Below are 21,721 nucleotides of genomic sequence, written 5' to 3'. Positions count from 1 at the left end.
CGTATAAAAATCTTTTCATGGCGGTTTGTGAAATTCCGCTCCTTTGAAGCTTCAATCACCTGCTTGCCATGGGCTAATTTAATTACATCTTAGCAATTTTCAAGTTAGATATCATCAGGCCACCAGAGGAAAACCACTAAGCTGAAATGCAAGTTGTGTTGACAGAAACTTCCTGAAGAGCATAATGGATTGAAAAACAAACCTTTGGTCTTTTTAATTTTCTGAAAATACCTTAAAAATAAAGTAGTGATTTTTCTTAAACTTTTGCTTGCTCTAAAATACAACAGATGTCCTTGCTAATTCATCAGTTAGTGCTTTTAGGGTAAGATCTGAACTAGGCTCCATTTATGTAAGAAAATTACTTACCTACTTCATGTTTCTTGGACACTTCCTTGGAGTAAATATCTCAGCCCTCAGACTTGCAGAGAATAGTGTAAGTATCTGCCTGTGCTACTACTGTAAAGTACTAGGCTGTCATTTGGGTGTTAGCAAATGTAGACAGTACATCTAATAACAATGTCATTGGGGTGAATAAGCTAGTTTTAGGTAGGTTTATTTTGGACCGGTAGCATCTCACCTGTGCTGCTCTATTCATTGTGAAAGGGCGTATAAATTACTTCTCTCTTGGGAGAAGAAGGCATTCTATGGATTAGAAGTCAGGGCTAGAAGAGCAAGTTCCTCGAGAATCGTAAGCACTCAGGAAGAAATATGGTATCAGACTTGTTCTTAGGCAGCAACCCTATAAAGAGTGAATGTGTTTTAAGCAAATGTAAATTAGAAGAGTTTAATTGCTTAGGAGAGCCACCTGAGGACTATAAATATGAAGGTTATTTTTCCAAACTCTTGCTCACAGTGTCTAGGACCTTTAAAAGTTACTTGCAGCCAGAAGGCATTAAAAACTGGTAATGGTATCCTCCCTACATATTATTGGGTGCTCAAGAAACCAGGAATGGTGCTTGGGGGAGGCTCATCTGGGTGAACGAACTATTGCAACTCAGGTACTTAGGAGATTATCTACAGTGTACGGGAGAAGTACAGGAGGTTTCCATAGGAAACATTTACCTCTCATTTCCTGGGGAGAGTAAGAAATCAGAGAAAAGGACGGGAAGCTCCGTTTGTGCAGAGTAAGTCTTACCCCAAGTCGTGTGTTTTGGTCGAAAACGGGCTGAAGACATGTGCGTGCTCTGCAAGAATGGTGGTGAAGGCTGAGTTGGTCAGGTTAGGAAGCAGAACCTGTGGGAATATGGAAATATAAATAAAAGAGCAATTGGTGCTGCCGTTCACAAAATAAATTGGGAAACAGTCATTTCCTTACTCTGTGGCTTTCCTGGCGGGACCATAACCACTCTGGGTTTTCTGTCAATTGAACAATTCTTTGTCCTGTAATCGTGATTACCTGATGGGAGGTGGTATTTGTGTAGCAACATCTGGATTTCATTGATCCTCAGTCTTCATTTCATACTAAACAAGTGTTCCAAAAGTGGCCAAAACAGTTGCTTTAGAGGCTAGATTGACTACTTCATATTGCTAAGTTTAGTTTTGTGGTAGGTTAGTTGTGTAGAAGATTGATGCTCCACCAAACAGATAAATGAACAAAATAAATTTAAAAAAAAAAAAGTTGTAGTGTCTTGTTCATAATTATTTACTAAAATGGGCACAGTATTTTTCAGGATATTGTAATATAGAAGAGATTTGGATAAAACAGGAAATTGCTACTTTTAAATACTTCCAGTATTATAATATGATAATGTTATATTAGAATGCTTACATATTCGAAGCTACCAACAGTGTCTTCTCCACCTCTCGTTTGAACTGGCTGTTCAGGTGTGCACGTCAGGTTTAGCAGATCTTTCTTCCTATGCCTTGTCCTTTTCCAACAAGGTTGCAACTGTTTTCTGGCATGGAAAGGGGGATCTGGAACCTGAAAAGTGGCCCTGCTGACTAATGAGAAGCTGATTAAAGTAAATCTCCACACCTCTTCTGGAACTTGAGAGCCCAGCTCTTCACTTGCTGGTTTCCTAATGCCTGTCTTCAGAAACTGTCCCAACCTTCCATGGTCATTCCCAGCTTGCGCTGCTCTGTGGGGAGCACTGCCTGCTGTGAGACCAGCCTTGGCTCCTCTACCCAGTCCAGGTCTCTATACGAGGCTGTACTTCTGCTCTTTACTTTCTCTTGTGCTTGTAGAAGAGTTTTCCTATGACAGGCTTGTTTTCTCCCCAGGTGGGACTTAATTGAGAGGGACAATATTGGTACTTTATTATTTGGGGGCTCTTTGAACTGCAGCTTTTCTTTCCTCCAGAGTGATGGAAGCTGTCTAGAGCTGCCTGGTCGTGGGAATGCTTTGTGTTAGGATGGAAATGATAGATACGGTAACCTTAGGAACGACATTAAACAGAGCAGTGCAAAGGGATCCCATCTTAGTCGCGTCTTAAAGGCAGGGTTAATTTGCAGTTGGGTTACTATAATGTTTCTGCTACTTCAGCAGTGGAGCAGCTTAGTTTCAAAAGACACCAATTGACTTTTATTAGTTTCTAACAAAGATATAGACAAGCATTTCAGAGATTTTTGGTGAGTGCAAATATATTTTGCAGGAGTGGTCTGCAAAACTTAACGCTTTAAGTCACACAGGATAATAATATAGGGTACATCCTAGTATATCCTAGGATACATAGTTTATATAGGATAACTATATAAACCCTAAGTACACTACAAAGCCAAATAGCTAGCAGCTTATAGCAGGCTTGAGCTAAATATCCACCAGCCAGCACAAAGTTATTGCTAAACTTTAGTCAAATTTTTTGTTGTCTTCCGAGAAATTGTCTTGGGACTCATCTTCTTATGGTTCAGAGACAAAATAATACTAGTGGTTGGAATAGGTATTCAGCTGGAACTACTGACCTGTACAAGGCAGCTATGTAAAGCACTGAGCTGGAGAAAGAGCTTACTGAAGGGTGTCTACAGTGTTTGTGGGATGCTGGGGTATTTCCTGGGGTTACTAAGATTTTTGTGTTTTCCCTTAAATTTAGATATGGTTTGCTTTCACTCCAGAAAGTCTGGTGAAGGTATTCAGCGCAGAGGTGGTTCAATTCTATTTTAATATTTGTTCTTTATAAGACAAAATTCTCTTTTAAGAGAAAATTCTCACATTTGTTTGCTTTTTCAATTAGTTCCTCAAAAAAAGATTCATTTCAGAGTGAAGTGTGACTGCTGTTTTGACAGCAGTGCAAAATGAAGTCACTTGTGAAGGAAGGCCCAGAGAGAAATAAATTGGCGTTTTAGGAAACTTAATCCTTCCAGAGCTAGTGACTGATCTGGGACTTAGTTCTTCTTGCATCCAGATTTTCACTTAACTGTGTGATGTTTAAGTAACTTTATTAAACCATGGCTCAAACTACGTAATTTTAATTCCTCTTTTAATGATTAAGTGCATGAGTCTGCTTTGTAAATGTTGAAGGTGGGTTTTTTGGTTGTTGTGTTTTTTTGTTGTTTTTTTTTTTTTTTAAAGCTACATATATCACTGTTTGGGTATAGCAAATGAGTGTTAGTGCGGAAAATTATTTGGTCAGGCCAAAACCTTCCACATTTTAATTAAAGTTTCTTACAATAAAGCCATAATTAAAATTCCAGCACTTAATAGATTCTTATTAGCAAGATCTGACTGGAGGTTTCACGTGGCTTTTGGGAAAGCAGCCTTGGGGTTCTTGAAGGCAGTGAGCATTCAGAGAAGCGCTGCCCTGGCTTGGTGTTCCTTGCTAGATTTGTGCTGAAGATTATTTTTTAAGTCTTAATAGTGAGCAGAATTGTTAATTTGTTACTGGAAAGAGGGAGGCAAGCAAACTGTTAATTTTGTCTCAGAGCTTTTAAAAAGGTGCTAAAGCTTCAGTATATATTTGTATACATTAAGTCTGCACTGGTAGGATTCTGTTTGTAATATAAATGGAATGGTATAGTGTTTGGAGAAATACTAGTTCAAAATACTGATCTTACTGTAGAGTTAGTCTTCTCTCAAATAGAGATTACTTTTGCTTGTAACCTTGCTGTTGAAAGTAAATTATTTAAATTGCCTTGCTCTTCTTGCTGATTTCACTTCCCAGATGCATTGTCACGTATGTCAGAAACCATAAAGGTTCCTTATTCCTTAAGATTAAAATAGCTGTGTTCAAAGGGATATTAGGATCAATATTGAAAATTCCAGCTATATGCTTTGTCCTTTCTTGTCTTAACATGGAGTGTAGGGTTTACCTTTCTGTGGTTTGACAGATGTGCAGTGTTAGTTGTAAAGATTTTTTTTTTTTTTTTTTTTTTTTTTGGTGGGTGAGAGGGGAGGTTTGGGGTATCTTCAGCATGGCATTTTTTCAAACATTTTTCATGTGCTTAGGTGCATCCAAGCAGAAGTCAAGTTCCCTGCAGGTAGCAGATAAGGACCTACTGCCACCTTTTCACCCATACCAGCCTTTGGAATGCATAGTAGAAGAGACTGAAGGCAAGCTGAATGAACTTGGACAGAGAATTAGTGCTATTGAAAAAGCACAACTTAAATCATTGGAATTAATTCAAGGTGAACCTTTAAATAAAGATAAGATTGAAGAACTTAAAAAGAACAGAGAAGAACAAGTACAGAAGAAGAAGAAAATATTGAAGGAGCTGCAGAAGGTGGAAAGGCAGTTGCAGATGAAAACCCAACAGCAGTTTACCAAAGAATATTTGGAGACCAAAGGTCAGACAGACACACCACTTCCCCTGCAGCAGCAGTGCCCACTTACAGGGGTCTTCCCGGAAGTGGAAGCCGATAAGGGTCTGCCGGAGGATAACTTTTCAGGGTTACCTCAGGTTGACACAATCTTGTCTAAAGATGACGAGCAATGCTGAACAAATAGAGTTTGTCCCTATCCAGCCTTTGCCAGCACCGCAATGTAATTTTTCTGGTAATTTAGGTTATAATGGGACAGAGTCTCTTGAACTTCAGAAAGCATTAGGGAATCAGCAGAATGTAGGACAGCAGCAGCAAATTGCTGGGCAGGGGCTCTTAGTTCAAGAACCAGACGGATTAATGGTTGCCACTCCAGCACAGACGCTTACCGACACTCTTGATGACCTAATAGCAGGTGGGTTAAGAAATATACCTATTTTTGCATTAATTTGTGTGCTCAGTTTCCCTCTCTCTCCTTCCCTCCAAAAACATCTTGGGGTTTTCCAGTTTGGGAATACTTGCTTAAGAATAAAGTTCCTGATTAGTGCTATTAATCCTAACAGTGACTTCCAATTCTAACATGAGACTTTTAAATATCTTTTTTTCCAAAGTGCAAAACTTCCTGTACTGGAGACCTGTTTTAGCCCCTTTGGCTTCATCTTTTTCTGTGCTTCTTTAAAAAGCCTTATCATGAGTGATTAGTAGTGCCCATTAGGAAACCTGAAAACGTGACAGTTTTATATCTTCTGTAGAATTTTCTATACAGGCTTATACCTCAGTGACTTTCTTCAGTGTAGTAGCCATCTCTAGAAAGGCCAAATTATTGTCATTTGTATGGACAAATATGTCCCTTTCCTTGCTGCCCGAGGCACTGCTATGGTTTAAACACAACCTGGAATCCGCGCACAACCGCTCAGTTCTGTAATGGCTTGTGTTTTCAGAATACCCTCTAAACCCTGGTTGTTGTACAGGCATATCTGCTGTTAGTTACAAGATACGGCATACGTCCTGTTATCTGGATGAAAAGCAAAAATCCAAACATCCTTCCATTTGTTGATAACGGTGTGAAGGGGAATGGAAGTTCCCACGCATTGGGTTGTGTGAGTCCCCTTGTGGAAAAAGAGGTATTGTTTTGGTTGACTTCATTTCATGGAGTTGACTAGGATTGATGTTTGCTGCTGGAGGTATGCAGGATATAGCCAGTGTTGTTTGGTCTGTAGTATTTTTTTAATTCGGTGTTTTTCAATGTTTCTTTGCACCTTGTGTCTGTCCCTCAGCCCTTATTTTCCTGTCTTTCCCCCCCTGCCTCCCCCAACTTCGTAGTCATTGCCCTGTGCTCGCTTAAGTTCATTTCAAGGTTGTAGAAATGTGCAGTAAGACCTTTCGTCAGCCATTCCTGTGAACTTTTAGAATGGTAATTGCATCAAGCTCATGCAAGTTGAGACTACCTGCAACTTTCCAGCCTCCCATGGAAACCACAGTTGGTGGAATAGTGTGGCGCGGTGTACCACCTCCCTTCAGCTATACAGTGTAATTCAAAGAAATCCTCTGGTATTATAGACGATCGGTCTTAGTTCCCGCTTTTCTGGCATGGCTTGCCTCCCTCCCCACTCTACGATGCTCTTCAGAGTATTCAGCCAATATTAAAACAAAAATGCAATTGGATTATTCTTGGTTTTTATTACTCATGATTTAGTACTGGAGTGTGTGAGGAGGAAGATTTGAATGGTTAATGCAAAACACAATCAACAAGGGCTTAATCTCTGGAGTAGTTCCTGTTGCTGACAGTTTAACATATCTAGCATAAGACCATGTAGTATATACCCTTTCATGGTTAGCAGCTGCGTATTGCATCCAAAATATTCGGTGCACCCAAAATGAAAAAGTGCTGCAGTCAGCTGAGTGTGAGAACTGTGCTGACTGCAAACTACCAGAAAAACTTTATCTTAAAAATAATTTTAAAAACCTTGAATAGACATTGGTTCATTTTCTGAAACTCTTTCCTGGTTTTGCTAAGTAATTAAAGACATTTTTTGCTAAGAAATTATTTACTCATTTCAAAAATCGATACAAATAACATGCTCTTCTACAATTATTAGAAACTATATTTGCAGAAATGCAACTCAAGGAAACTTTAACTTCAGAGGCTTCTGCAAAAATGTATTGATATTGCTTTATTGAAATATACTTTCTTTTGAAATTCCTAAGTTTGTTTTACTTCCCTCCCCCAAAAAAAATGTTGGAAGAGAATGAGATATTTTGGTCACTTTTTGAATCCAGATTGTGTAAAAAGCTGACCCCTGTGTAAATTATAATCCTACTATATCTCAAATTTATATACATTTAAAAACAACTGTAGATCTACCTACTCATACTCCAAACTCTTTGATCCGTATTTAAAACTTGACCTTTTTCCACAAACTTGCCCATTAGTCCTTAATTTTGTAAAGAAATTTTGAGCAACAGAAACTGTTATGAGAACTGATTTTTACATGCGTGCTACAGATGCCAGATAAAATTGTTAAGGCGCTTGTGCCCAGTGTGCGGGAAGTCTGTGTCTTAGAGAAGTTGTGTCTCACACTCGGGTGTGCTGATGAAGTGTCTCCCTTGGTCGCGGTACCACTGATGGAGCTGCAGTAACAGTGGTGAGTGACTCTTGGTTTAGATCTGAGTATTCCAGTTTGTATCAGTCTACTTCAGAAGAACAGAAATGTTAAATCGGCTTTTTGCCCTCTGCACCAAAATACCTTTTACTGTTGCTCTTACCAGTGGCAATGTAAGAGGCAAATTTTTCAAAGCCTCAGCTGAGACTAGTTGTAAGGGAGAACTTGCATTTCTACAAAGCCTCAAATCTTTATTTTGCTGACTAACTTAATTGTGACAACATACATAACTGGAGTATTAATCTTGCCAGTCTGCTGGCATAATTTGTCAGCTGCTAGTGTTGAGATGGTTGATGCCAAGGTGCAAAGTGCTGGAAGTCTCGCTGGCAGTCAGTCACTGGTAGACGTATTCCTGAGTCTCCTCTTTCATAAAGCTACACAGAAGTAACCGAGTAACTTTTGGAAAGTCAGGTAGAACCTAAAAATGAAGTAGCTCTTTCCACTCCAGAACATTTTCGTTGTTTGGTTTATTTAGATGTGCTGAACCAAAAATCTTGCAACTAATCCTATCTTTGAAGGTGTGACTTATTATAGTCAAAATTTTAATTGGGTTTACAAAAGAGATACAGACGTGCAGTTTAGAGTGGGAAAGCAATAAATTATTTTGGATCACATCTTCCACTAGAGGAGGACATTTTGGATCTAATTTTCATTACTTAGTACACATTTGGTTTCTTGAAGCATCTTGTCTTGCATAGTTGGAGTTGCATTTCAGTTCACATTATGCATTTACCATAGTAGATTTCTTAGTTGGCAGTATCTGAATTGAGGCTTTTTTGCTGGTTTAGGGTATTAAAGATGAGGAACTCTCTCTTCTTTGTTGCTAGGTTTTGTCTCTAGTTGTAGAACAAAACTCCTGTTTGTTCTACTCAGCTGGTATTGTTAGTCAGGAGGTGGCATCTCTGTGTGTCTCTGACTCTCCTCCTGAGAGCTCCCATTTGTATACTGAAATTCCAGGTGTGTTTTGAGAAACTTTAACTGATACTTGATTCTGAAATTCTGGTTGTGGTCAGTTATACAGAATTATGATATTTTAAGGTAATGATTTGGAAGGTGACATCTAAGTTACTGTATTTAAGATTGCTGTTTGGAGTAAAACTGGTTACTAGGATAACCGGGAGTGAGAAATGGTGACTCATAAAACGAGACGCAGCTACCGATGTGCAAAAGCCTCTGCAGTGACACGTTACTGAGAAGCTGCACGTACAGGCTGAAAGACTGCTCGGTCATGAAAAAGGATTGGTTTTTGTCCTGAAAATCCCAGTTCCTTTGAGGAAACAGGAACTGAAATCCAAGTCCAGTATTCATGAATGTCCATGCTCATGGCATGACAATGGTTAGGTGGATGCAGTTTCAGACTACAGCTGCAATGTCATCCAGGGCTGCTTGCTCGAGGTTCTGCCAATGCCTGCAGAGTTGTACTTACATAAAATACCAAGTTCTTGCTTCCTTGTGTTTTACTCATTTTTCCTGTGATATTTTTTCATAACTTTGGAAAATAGTCATCCGTGTCTTTGGAGACCTGTCTTCAACTTCACACCGATTCAAAAAAGTCCCTTTGGAAAGTTGCAAGCCCTTCTTAAAATGTGGGGAACCTGGATTTTGTCATGTGTAGAATATTTTTTTTTAATACAAGTCTTTTGAATATTGAAGTCTATAGAAACATCCAAAACCTATGTCACAAAATAGATATTTTATAAACATCTGAGGTATACATTGTGAAAATTGATTTTTGTTTGCTTTTTTTAATCAATGGTTGGCTATCAGTGTGTTTATCAGTACCCTTCCCAGTGAAAAGACAAAAAGCCTGTTCAATAGGAAGCAAGCTGCATGTTCGAAAGTTTCCCCCTTGTCTTCTCAGAGGGTGAAAGCCGCACATATTTCTAGTCTGTTAAAACTCTGCTGCACGGCGTAGAGATGCTGAAGGTGATCATCCCCCACGATTGGTTTTATGCCCTCCAGCTAGCCTTTCCCCTTGGAGTCCTGGGCAGTGCCCTCCACTGCTGAGCTGCAGTGCCGCAGTCGTTCCTGCGTTAATGCCAGTTACTGAGATGAAAAGCTGGAGTGGGTATGGTAGTATTGGTCCTCTGGGAGACTGCACATTAGCTTCTGGTGCTGTGAGTATGACCTGCTAAAGACTAGTGATCGGCAAGATCCTCGACTTCCCTGGGGCTGGTGTCAGGCTGATGAAGCCATCCCTGAGGGCACGGCCGGGCTCCTCCTGGTAGCAGGAGGCAGAAGTAGAGAGGTGGCTCTCCCATTGTGTCCTGGTGGTAGGATGACCTCATCTCCCTGGAATGGGGTTCGCAGGAGCAGTAGCTGTCCCACCTCCCGTGATCGAGGTTGGTAATGCAGAAACAGACTTGGGGAAATATGAGTTAATTCCAATTTCATACAAATATATGTGAAGGGGCGTTGGAACCATTGTTGCAAGGTCATCTTTGAGTTAAAAATCTATATGTTGTTGTGTAACTTAGGTTGAGCTAAATTAGCTCCATGAAACTGGAGGCAGAAGTTCTCAGACGTGTTTTGCTTCGCAGAGTATGCATTACGTTGATGGTCCTTTGGGCCAGCTTGCCAGCTGTGCTAGGGAAATAGAAAATTGCGCTTAAAAAATGCTGCAGTTTTGTAAACTTCATAGTTATAAGGGGATGATTAATCAGTGGGTGTTGTAGGACTATTTGTTGTTAGATTTTATTTTAAACAAGAGTTTGGGGTATCAGTACAGGATTTATCTGCATTTCTACTGCCTTTGGTGTTCTTTCTCACGTTTGACATCGTTGTTACTGTGCACGTGAAGTGCTTAGCGCACACTCATATGTTTCAAGCACATGATGAAAATCTAAAGTATGCAAGAAATACTTGGACATTTTCAGTCGTGGTTGTGAAATGTAGAGAATTTGTGGAACCTGCAATGGCAACCCTGAATATATTACATTAAGGACCCTTAAACTGGCTCAAGTGCGGTCCCTCTGCACACCCCTGCTTTGTATGCACAGCACATGCACATGTTTTTCGATGTATCTATAGCTGCAAGATCTGAAAACATTGAGCCAGTGTCTTTCATGAGGAAGGACCAGTTTGAGTTAATGTAAGTCCTTAACAAAGTGATTTGCTGTCTTGTATTTTGGAAGGAATAATCTTTAGAAATCCAATTAGTATCTTCCACTTCAGTGCATTGAGCAAGAAAACAATTGTATTGCATTAATTAATGCTCATTTGCTGCTATAAGTGGTAATCCATAGTAAGCAGATGAAGTGTGGGAGCTTTTATATTTGAAGCTTTTAATACAAACCTGGTTTGCTTGTGAAGATTGTAACGTGAAGCAGAAGTCAACTCTGAATTCAGATACAATACTTTGTTGCTTAAATGTGGTAGCCAAATGTTAATGCTGGTTTTTGCCTGTGCGCCAGGGAGAATGCTTTACTTAAAAAATACAATTGAAAACTGTCACCTCTCAAAATTTCAGTGACAACCCCCCCACCATGTTTCCAGAACCCAACTGAAGTGACCCATCTAAACTGACTCCAGTCTGTGTTTCCTTTGTCGCACATATGCGCATAGGCTGAATTAGTGGTATTAGTGGTCATGTTGAGGATTTTTCTGAGACTTTTCCATCTGCACCGGTTTCCTATAAGTAATCGCTGGTGTGTAATTTGTCAATGGAATCGGGAAGGTTGAGCTGGGAAAGGTTTGCAAAAATTTCTTGTAAGTTATACGCAGGTTTGATTTCATCCTTCATCTTCCTTTATTGCTCGAAACACTTGGATAAAAGCAAAATGCTGCTGCTTATTTCTTAGCTGCAGTTGTTAGTGTTTTCCATCAATTGCTTGTTCCGGAAATACTACAAAATGCTGTGTGTTTTGGAATAATTAACGCTAACCAGGTATTCCATCTAATGAGGCTGCGCAGTATAGAAATTTGGCAATCCACAGTGACAATGCTTGTCAAATCCAGCTGCTATATTAGCGTGGCTTACTATAATTAAAGTGCATAGGTTTGTTAGACCTTCATAGCTAGTGCATAGGTTTGTTAGACCTTCCTGCCAAGTAATCAGTCCCAGCTGAGCGTTACATTCATTTGGGCTCCCCTTGGACTCTCATTTGGTTACAAAGGCAGGCAGAGGTCTTGGCCCCACAATATATATATGTGCAAGGATATTTCTCTCCTTGTTCTGGTAACGCTTCATTTAAAACTGGTTGAATAAAATCTGATTCTCAATTACCAATTTTTTTTTTAAATTTTTTTTTTTTTTTTTTAAAAAAAGAAGATAAAGTTGCATTCCTCGTGTCCCTGAGCTGCGCTAGATCTTCAGGATGAAATCTTTTACAGGCTGTGGATCAATCAGAATAAATTTTAGGGAGCACAGACAGTTTTCAGCTTTCTTAGTTTGTTGACTGCCCCCTCCTGTCTGCTGCTTCTCCACCCTTCCTGGGTTGTTTTAACTGAGACAGGATTAATCATGTAAGTTGCTGTCAGTCATCTTGCTTTGAAAACCTTCTCTGGAGACTAGGTGTGCACTAACCCTTACATGAAAAACTTTTGAATTCCAGAATGAGACTGTATTTCTGAACATTAGGTTTGTGTTTTAGTGATTAAATCATTTGCCTGCTTAGACTGAGCGTATGATTGAACTCTAACAGTCAAGGTTACAATTTGAAAAGGATAACTAATAATCTTGATAATTCATACTCGTAATGCATACAAACTAATTCATAAAATTATTTTCTAACTTAACACAGTTTGGAGGCGATACTTACACTGTTTAACTGCCGGAAAGCTTCTTTGCGCAAGACACCAACTTGTTTGTTTTTAGGAACACTTAATTTGTTTCCCCCCATTACTGTTTTGATATTAGACCATTGCAGTTTTACGGGACTAAATATTTTTCATATAAAATGTGGCATTCCTAAGAGTGGATTAATAACATGGTGTTACTTTTCAGCTGTGAATAGCAGAGTGCCCAGTGGCTCCACCAGCTCCTCGCACACTACCGAATCCCCTACGCCTGAGCCCTGTTCACAGGCATCAAGCAATGTGCCCTCGCAGTCGGTGCTTCCTATGTATCCTTCAGTTGACATCGATGCACACGTGAGTAATTGCAATTGATTTTGAGTGGATTTGCTTTCTGATAAGTTCTGAAAGGAAAAAAATTAATCTAGTACTGTCTTCAAAATGTTGACGTTCTCAAAGTATTTTTAATTTCTGAATATCTGCTTCTTTTTCTTCCCAACTGTGAAGACTGAAAGTAATCATGACACTGCTCTGACCCTTGCATGTGCGGGAGGTCATGAAGAACTTGTATCTGTACTGATAGCACGTGGTGCCAATATTGAACACAGAGACAAGAAGGGTAAGCTGAAACAGTAAAACAGTTTGACTGTGAACTACAACTTGAAACAGCGAATTTCAAATTGGGATTTGGGATTCTTTACTTCAGAAAATTAACAAAGCTTGCAAAAATGTAGAATTGCATTCTTGCACTTCATGTAGAAATATTGGCCGTATAAAGCTGGTGACATTGCATGCCTTTCTATCTGTATTTTTGAAAGGAAGTGCATCTGAGTGGTATCTTAAGCAGATTTGCGAAATGTGAAGCACTTTTGTCCATACGATTCACCCTCTACAAAAGGCCTTAGCATACTAGATAGAGTGGCTAATGGGGGTAAATATCAAATTTGGCTGACAAGGCTAATGGGGAGTAGTTGTCAGGTTGTGTATCATATTGTTCCAAATAACAGAGTTCAGCAAAATCTCAGATCTTTTAGAGCTGAGAGAACAAGACCACCATGCGTCTCTCCTTGGAACTCACATTGACCACTTGGAAATAAGCAGTGTGTGCAGTGCAGCTGTGTTCACTTGTTGGAGCTTTATTAAATAGAATTAAATGGAAAACCATGACTTCTCTAAAGAGATGAGTTGGTTGGAACTTAATCCAAACTGATCAGTGCAAGTACTGTTTAGATTTCTTCTGAAGAGCCTTTAATTATATTTGGCTGGAATCAGAGCCTAGATGTGTCAGGGTCAGAAGAGGGCTAGGAAAGGGTCTGAGATTGTAGCCTATACCAGGAAACCCCCAGTCTGAGGAAGACATGTCTGCTCAGTAGAAGTCATTGTGAATTAACCCTTCTGTGCATTTCTGCTCCTTAATAATACCTTTGAGATTCTCAAGGTTGCTTTTAATGTGATCTCTTGTTACTAGGTTTTACGCCTTTGATTCTGGCTGCAACTGCTGGACATGTTGGTGTAGTGGAAATTCTTCTAGACAAAGGTGGGGATATAGAAGCACAGTCTGAGCGCACAAAGGATACTCCGCTTTCGTTGGCATGCTCCGGTGGACGCCAAGAGGTAGACATATTTGTCCTCAATGGGTTTGAATTGGGTTTTTTGGTAGATAGTTTTTTGTACATTGTTTTTTTGTTGATGGTGTAATAAATCATCCTTTTTCTGGAAGGTTTTTAACCTGTATAAGTGTAGCTAATTTAAGTCTTTTTCCTCTTCCAAGAGGAAAGGGGATTTATTCTCGTCTCCCTTGGCTATCCCAGTTTTGCTAGCTAATGGTTGTTATAACTTGTGGTCATTCTTCTGTTGATGTATCCTTGCAAGACAAGTACTTCTCTGAGCGAGGTAGAGATGTTTAACGAATAACTTTATTCACTGAACACTTCCCCTTACGCATCCTCCCTGCTCTCAGAACTAAAACAGCCGGTGCAGGCACACAAGGACAGAAACTGGAAATTTGTGTTGGCACTACGTGGTTTTAGTGGTAATGTGCAGGGCTGGTAAGTGCAGATGCAATGCAGGGCACATTATACTGGTCTTCTAAGGATGTTTCAGTTTTCTCTCAGCTTGCTGCTTTCGCCCCCAACGCCATCCCAAATAAGATTTGTTAAATCCTTCCTTTAGTCGTGGGCATACTAGCTTAGAAGATGGCATGGAGATGGCAAAGGGTTCTGTGCCAGATATGGGAGTGGTAACTTTCGGAACTTGTAAGGATTAAACAGTTGGCCAAAATTGGAAAGTTTCCACTTTGACTTTTGAATTGTAGATCTTTAACAGGACAAGTGCTGCTCACAAACAAAAGGAGAGGTCAGTGTGGCCTGTGATAGCATTACCTATTGAACTACTTAAGTCTTTTGTTCTCCCTCTTTATTTTTTTTTTCCTTATGCCAGAATCTACCTCTTATGTTTCTGGCTTAGCAACTTGTGAGGCAGCCTTTTTCCTGGCTTATTTGAAAATCACCTAGCCTATGTTAATAGTAAAATGAGCCCCACTAAAGTGCAGTACATCACCAGAAATGTTTTAATTTTTCCCCCTTTTATTTCTCTTACGCAGCTTCTGATAGAGAAGTCCTTCCTCATGCTTGTTCCATTAACATCAGTTGGTCTGATTTTTACCATGTGTTTTGTCAGAAAGACCATATAATACAGATGGTCAAACTTGGCTCAAGTGTCATTTGAATTAAAGTTGTGGGAGTTTCTGAAAGAGGCGCTCAAACAGTGTGAGACATTATGGGAGTGGGATAGATCCCTTGTTTGCAAACTTAAGATTCACAGGAAGAGCTTCGCTTTAAAGCCTTGCATTTTTGATTAGGTAAAATAATCTTTCTGGAAGACAAGTGCTGTACTGCTACAACCCACGCAGATTAGCTGGTGTATTCATCAGTTGCTAAGTCTGTACAGCACATATGTAAAAGTAAAAAGAGGACAGAGGTTTTCATGTAGAATCTTATCTATTGACAATGGAAACTGGTAACATACTGGAAGGTTTGAACATGTGATAACATCCTTTCACTTCCTGGATAATAGCGAAGGCCACAATGTGTCTTTTAATATGTATGCTGTCTTTTCAGGTTGTTGATTTGCTCTTGGCCCGGGGAGCAAATAAAGAACATAGGAATGTGTCTGATTATACGCCATTAAGCCTTGCTGCATCCGGTGGCTATGTTAATATCATCAAGATTCTTCTCAATGCCGGGGCAGAAATTAATTCAAGGTAATGTACTATGTACACCAGATGAACTGCAGTATGGCACAGACACTCCATTGTCAGCTACGTAGTGAGGCATAGGCTGGAATCTCTACTGCTTTCAGAGCTCCTGCAGCCTTTCTGCACTGATGTTATCCTTTATGTTCATGTTATCTTAGTGCTTTTAAATTGCTTTTAACTATCACAAATTTCATCTCCCTTATACCTAAATTTTAAGGGATTATTATAGTTCGTAAACCTATTCCTTCCCGTTCCCTTTTCCACCATTCTGGATCTAGAAGTCAAACTATTTCTGGTAGAAACAGGTAAAGGAACCAGCCAAAGCACTCAGGGCATCTCTATGTGTTTGTTTGAAGATGTCTTTTTCAGTAAGAGGAACAAATTTACACAGCTATGTCTCCTAAGGCTCCCCTTTATTCATTTTCAGAAAACTTACGTATATTCTATTGCTAGAGAAAGTTAAAACTGCAGCTGTGCTAGAAGCATGTTTTTTCTGAATGAATCAGATGCAGCCTTGGTTTTTAGTACATGTAGTTTAAGGCTTAGGTGTGCTTCAGCCATCTGAATGTCTAAAAGCTGAAATGTATTTTCCTTGTTTATAAATTGCAATTGTCTATTGCATGTAGTTACTCTGATGGTTTCTCCTAATGAATTCAAAAACACTAGTGTTTTAGGTCAGTGTCTATATTTGTATATGTTGTATGTTCCTTTCTGGCTTACAACAAAACATTTTGTTCCTCTTAGATACACTTACATTTCTCAGAGCATTTCTTGGTTCTGGGAACTGCAGTTTGTTTCTTTCCCTTTAGGACTGGGAGTAAGCTAGGTATTTCTCCTCTGATGCTGGCTGCTATGAATGGCCATGTACCTGCCGTGAAACTGTTGCTTGATATGGGTTCTGATATTAACGCCCAAATTGAGACCAACCGGAATACAGCCCTCACCCTGGCCTGTTTCCAAGGCCGAGCAGAGGTGGTCAGTCTGCTTTTGGACAGGAAGGCCAATGTCGAGCACAGGGCGAAGGTAAGTGTGTGAATCGCCTTTCCTTATGACTTATTTCTAACAGGTGGTTTCTCTGAGTCATCAAGTTTCTTCAAATTTTCCTGTTGCTTTGAGCCTCTCTGGGCTCAGAGGACTTACTAAATCAGAGGACTTATTAAATGTTCTGAAATAAACTTGATTTAAATTAAAAAAAAAAAGCATCAATTAGGGAAAAGCTGACTGGTCCTTCTGAGTTCTTAATGAAACTTAGATTGAGAAACTTTTCAGGTTTAAGCTTGACTCGTGATACTCGTTAACAGAACAGATAGTTATACATATTTTTACATATGAGTGAAGTCTAGGCAGGAAGAGAATAGTGTTGCTTATAGTGATATATAGAACAGATTTCTTGTCTACAACAGAAGTAGTGCAGTCAAACTTTGTAAAGCTTTTACGTTGCTGTAGAACCCGTGGCTTCAGCACTGTGACTTTCTGTGCCTCTGAAATGCTCCACAGGTCCCATCCTTTGGTACTCTGGGACAGCTTTGTGTCTCCTGCCATAAAGCAAGCTTAAAGCTTGTGTAGACAGCCAGACTGATTTCCCCAGCACAAAGGAATTTTTGGTAACTCCTAAGGCTGCTGAAATAATTGCTGTGTCTGTCTACCCCGCCTGCTTCTGGAATGACTGTGGCTGGAGAAAAGGGGATATGGATAAAAGCCAGCTCTCAAATGGTCAGTTGGGCATGTTAGCAGCTGGTATAAGTTTATTTAACAGTCTAGCCTGGCAACTTAGTTGGGCCCAGATAGGTCTCAGCACTAAGGGAGGCTAGAGAAAAGCTATAAAGCCAGTTTCTGAGCATTTTCATAGAAACACTTGTGTCTTCATTTGGATGAGTTCTAACCTCTGTTTTTAGAGATCCTGTTGTAAACTTTGTTTTTGCTGTTGAGACAGGTATCTGGTGGTACTTAGTCAACAGTTTGCCTGGGTTTGTATAAATCAAAGCCCAAGAGTATTTGGTTTTTGGTTTTTGTTTGGTTTGGGTTTTTTTTGTTTGTGGTTTGTTTTTTTTTTTTTGAGAAAGACTGCTTGAAGTTAGGCTCCTAAACTAAATATAAGCAGCTAAACGAAAACTCTGATTTCCCTGTGTAGAAATCATTTATGTCTTATCCAAAGTATATTGTACAAATTTCACACTGTGTAACTCATTCTTTTTGCACAGACTGGTCTCACACCTCTGATGGAAGCGGCTTCAGGAGGATATGCAGAGGTTGGAAGGGTTCTCCTTGATAAAGGAGCAGATGTTAATGCTCCACCTGTGCCTTCCTCAAGAGATACAGCTTTAACAATTGCAGCGGATAAGGGTCACTACAAGTTCTGTGAGCTCCTGATTAATCGGTAAATTATTTCTTCTCATTAGCGGCACATTTGTTCTGTAGCTGTATTCCTCTGTGGCAAGGGTGCCCTTGTTTATGTTGCCTCGTGCATCTGAGAGCAAAGGGAATGGGAAGCTTTGGAAGTAGGATGTTCTATCTGTTTCCTACTCTCCGGTATTATTCTGGAGTATCCTGCTACTCCAGTGTTACTAAGCTAAGCAGGCAGCTGGGACCACAGGTAAGCAAACAGTGTCTGGCTTGGCAGCTCTGTTGGCTGTGTATTAATCCAGCAATTCCGACATGAGCATTTCACCGCTGTCACTTGCAGGGTAGAGCCTGGAAGTAGCTCTAGAGCTCTTCAAGCATAACTCTATGCACTGCTAAAATCTCAAGGGGCTGCTTTGTCCAGTGGGTAGTCACCACATTAATGATAATTTAAAGGACCCATGGTTGCTAGCTGCATAGCTGTGGTGCAGTAGGCTACATTAGGGGAGTGTTTGTTTCTGTAAGGGAGGTTTAAATAATCCCTGTGTCACTACGTTGTAACTTAAACAGCAGATTTCAGGGACAGAATTTCTCTATCTAGCCACTAGATTTCACTAATTAAAGTTATATATCCACTTATACTCTAATCTTTCGTGATCTTACTTCCTGACTTCCACCTTTACTCATACCTTGTTGGACTCGATTACACTTGTACTTTTTTAGAGGAGCACATATTGATGTTCGTAACAAGAAAGGAAACACACCTCTGTGGTTGGCAGCTAATGGTGGTCACTATGATGTGGTCCAGCTACTTGTGCAAGCAGGAGCAGATGTGGATGCTGCAGATAATCGGAAAATTACACCTCTTATGTCAGCGTTTCGCAAGGTAGGAGACCAACTTAATTTTATGTTTCAATGTTAAATGTTTTCAAAACAGAGTTTCTCATTTGGTCTTAAATCTGAATGCTTGGTTTTGAAAGAATCAAATATAACACAGCAAAATTACTGTTTTGATAAAATGCCTGCTTTAAAGTAATCATCTGTGTACTTCACACATCTAATTTTTGAGAGGCTAAAAGCTTTGTTCCATAAACCATGTTAACTTTTTTATTTCCAGTTATACACTGTCCAAAAACTTTCAGTTTGAGATTTCACTGTCTTGAGATTACCATAGTCCCCTCTAAAATTCTGCAGATTATACTGCTTGTTTCAGTCCTGCTTTTGAGATGAACAAAACACCAGTCTAATAAACTGTCCTGATTCCTTTGTACTTCTCCTGATGCATTCCTAATTTGTTGTTGAGTGGGACACTGTGTAGTCGGTTCGTCACCGCCTTTTCTTGGCAGGAAGAACAATGCTTTGTGATGGTTACATCAGTTATGTTATTGGATGCAAGGAGCATAGCTATAGCAGAGGAATTTATTAACTGTAGCTGCTTTGTCTTTTACAAAATATCAAATAAGCGTACAGCTCTTTTGACAAACAGCATTATTGAGCATGCCACTGCTGTCCCTCCATTGTTTTCAAATAACTCCAGAGACAACAGTTGGATACTTTCTGTGTGGTTGCACAGTGTACCCCATCAATGAGTGGACCCAGCAGCAGAGGAATGTGTTTGCCAGGATAATATAATATTCAGGTGGCTCAGTTCCCTGATCGGACTTACCTTGTAATTGAAGAATCTAACTTAGCTCCATGGCGTGAGTGGCAAAAGAGTGGTTTGGGGTGACAGGTAGGGTCTAAAGAGGGTCTTCCTGACTGTTACTAAAAACATGAACAGCTGCCTCTTCCCTTGGGCCTGGTTTGGTCCTTGTATTTTAAAATAAAAAATTACTTGTGGGAGAGCTTGTCTTTGCCACCATGATGTAGAACAGCAGACATGCTGTCAAGACTGAGCAGACAGTAACTACCTTTCTTCCCAAACAGCAGCTTACCAGAAATGTTCTTGCTTGTTTTTAGTCTTTTTGATTGGACTAAGAGATATCAAACTTTTATTTTGATGTCGAATGTTGCCAATTGCTTACAAGAGATTAGAATTTTCTTTGCTATTCTAGGGGCATGTGAAAGTAGTTCAGTTCCTGGTGAAAGAAGTTAACCAGTTTCCTTCAGACATTGAATGCATGCGATACATAGCGACGATAACTGACAAGGTGAGTTTAACTTTGATAAAAGACCCTGTCCCTTATTTTCAGCGAAAATATACACGAGAAGTTCTTAAGTATTCAAAAACTGAATGTACATGTTTGCTTATGTACGTTTGATTCAGAGGTTTGTGCATGTCTCCTTTTTAATACGGAACTTAAAAAAAAAAAATTGGTTTTTAGAGTCCTATTCTGTTGAAATAGTTTGTATGTTTATGAATACAGGGAAGCTAATCTCATATTCGTAGAGGAAGCCTCACTCCTCAATTTTAGTTTATTACGGAGGTAGTAAGACAAGTTTGCATTCCAGGACCTGTTGAAAAAGTGTCACCAGTGTGTGGAAACGATTGTGAAGGCTAAAGACCAGCAGGCTGCAGAAGCAAATAAGAATGCAACTATATTGCTGAAGGAGCTAGACCTGGAAAAAGTGAGTAGAGAATTGCTGTCGTGTAGCATAACACTGCACTTTGAACTATGTATTAATCTATAGGCTGTATTTCCTGTTGGTGCTTCTTGGCGGAGTAGTTCTTCATGCTGTGACTGTTTGTGCTTTCCTTCCTTTAATGTACAAAAAGTGAAGCGTATACTGAGGGTAGCAAATTAGAACTGACTTCTGCTTCAGCCATTCCATTGTCCTTTTTAGGAAAGCTAGGACTTGGCAATAGTTACCTTAGGTAGTAGCTCTCTTGCATTACTTCAGCACAGATGATGTGTGAATAAGGGAGGTCTTCGGTCTCAGTGGTGTGATATGTATATGAGTATGTTATATATTGTGTAAGAGGTAGTCCATAAGCATTTTATGGACTTCTACTCAGTGTTACAGAGGAGAGTCTACAAGCTGCCTGATGAGCTATATGGAGTTCAGCAGAGAGTGGGGAAAATCAAATTCTCCCTCGCTGAGAATACTGTGAAGTGTCCCAGAGTAATGCAGACACTTCTTAACCACTCTTTAGTGGGCTCTCCTAATGGAGGCTCTTACAATTTTTGACAAACCAGTTCCCTATTGGTTTATTAAATTTTCCAGGTTGCTGACTTGTTAAGCACCAGTTGCTGTGCAAAGCTACAGTATAGCATAGTTGACTTGACTGATTCCATATATTAAAAAAAAGTCATTAAAATGCTAGCAGTTTTTTCTGTAAAATACTCTGGAAGAGTCAAAGATGTGAGCATTGCTGCAAAAATATTAATGGGGTTATTAAATGTTTTTTTGAGAAAAGACTGAGATGATGAGAGATTTTGCTGGTTTTCCAGTAAATTATATTTTTATAATACCTCTGTTTTGGTTGTTATTTTGTTGTCATTCCCTAGAAGTTTTGGGACCAACTAGTCCTGTTCTTCTATAAGGTCTGCCCAGTTTCCACATAATGATTCAGTATGTGACAAAATCATTCCAGTTCATTGTGTTCTCTCCTTTCTTCCTCCCCCCAAATTTCTGGGGACGATCTGAATTATAAGTATAACTTAGTCTGTGTGAAAATGTTTAGATATGGATCCTTTTCTCCTACATAGTCGAGAGAGGAGAGCAGAAAACAAGCTCTTGCAGCTAAAAGGGAGAAAAGAAAGGAAAAGAGAAAGAAGAAGAAAGAGGAACAAAAAAGAAAGCAAGAAGAAGATGAAGAAAACAAGCCTAAAGAAACTCTGGAACTGCAAGAAGATGACGATGAAGAAGAAAATGATGATGAAGGTAAAGAACAAGTGTTTCTATGAACAATGTAGTTGTGGGGGTGCTTTTAACCATTTAGGTAAGGGAATCTGTTTGAAAGCTGGCTCTCTGGTACTGTGACATTGTTGCATAGCTTCTGCCCTGGTTCTTCCCTCTACGGAATTCCTGGCAAAACTCCTTTGTTCACTTCTTTCCTCCGCGCGCCCTCCCCGCCCCCGCGCTCGCGCTCCCCCC

At 39.7% G+C, this 21,721-nt stretch overlaps 1 protein-coding gene across 1 annotated transcript in view; it reads left to right on the top strand.

Moving 5' to 3' along the window:
• The window catches only part of LOC104083054 (ankyrin repeat and KH domain-containing protein 1-like), a gene marked incomplete at its 5' end in the record, with an annotated part of 78,381 nt that extends 56,850 nt beyond the window's left edge, over nt 1-21,531 (top strand). Inside the window, 12 exon segments of the mRNA XM_009586415.1 lie at nt 4,379-4,862; nt 4,864-5,105; nt 12,299-12,444; nt 12,595-12,706; nt 13,556-13,701; nt 15,207-15,349; nt 16,153-16,366; nt 17,545-17,720; nt 18,407-18,569; nt 19,738-19,833; nt 20,135-20,251; nt 21,334-21,531. Coding sequence (XP_009584710.1) covers nt 4,379-4,862; nt 4,864-5,105; nt 12,299-12,444; nt 12,595-12,706; nt 13,556-13,701; nt 15,207-15,349; nt 16,153-16,366; nt 17,545-17,720; nt 18,407-18,569; nt 19,738-19,833; nt 20,135-20,251; nt 21,334-21,531 — 2,237 coding nt within the window.
• Nucleotides 21,532-21,721: the final 190 nt, after the last annotated feature.

This window comes from Fulmarus glacialis, unplaced genomic scaffold (genome assembly GCF_000690835.1).
Source record: "Fulmarus glacialis isolate BGI_N327 unplaced genomic scaffold, ASM69083v1 scaffold6811, whole genome shotgun sequence".
In the NCBI taxonomy this organism is placed as follows: domain Eukaryota; kingdom Metazoa; phylum Chordata; class Aves; order Procellariiformes; family Procellariidae; genus Fulmarus; species Fulmarus glacialis.
The sequence above is the reverse complement of the archived record's forward strand: the minus strand, read 5'-3'. Positions and strand labels throughout refer to the sequence as shown.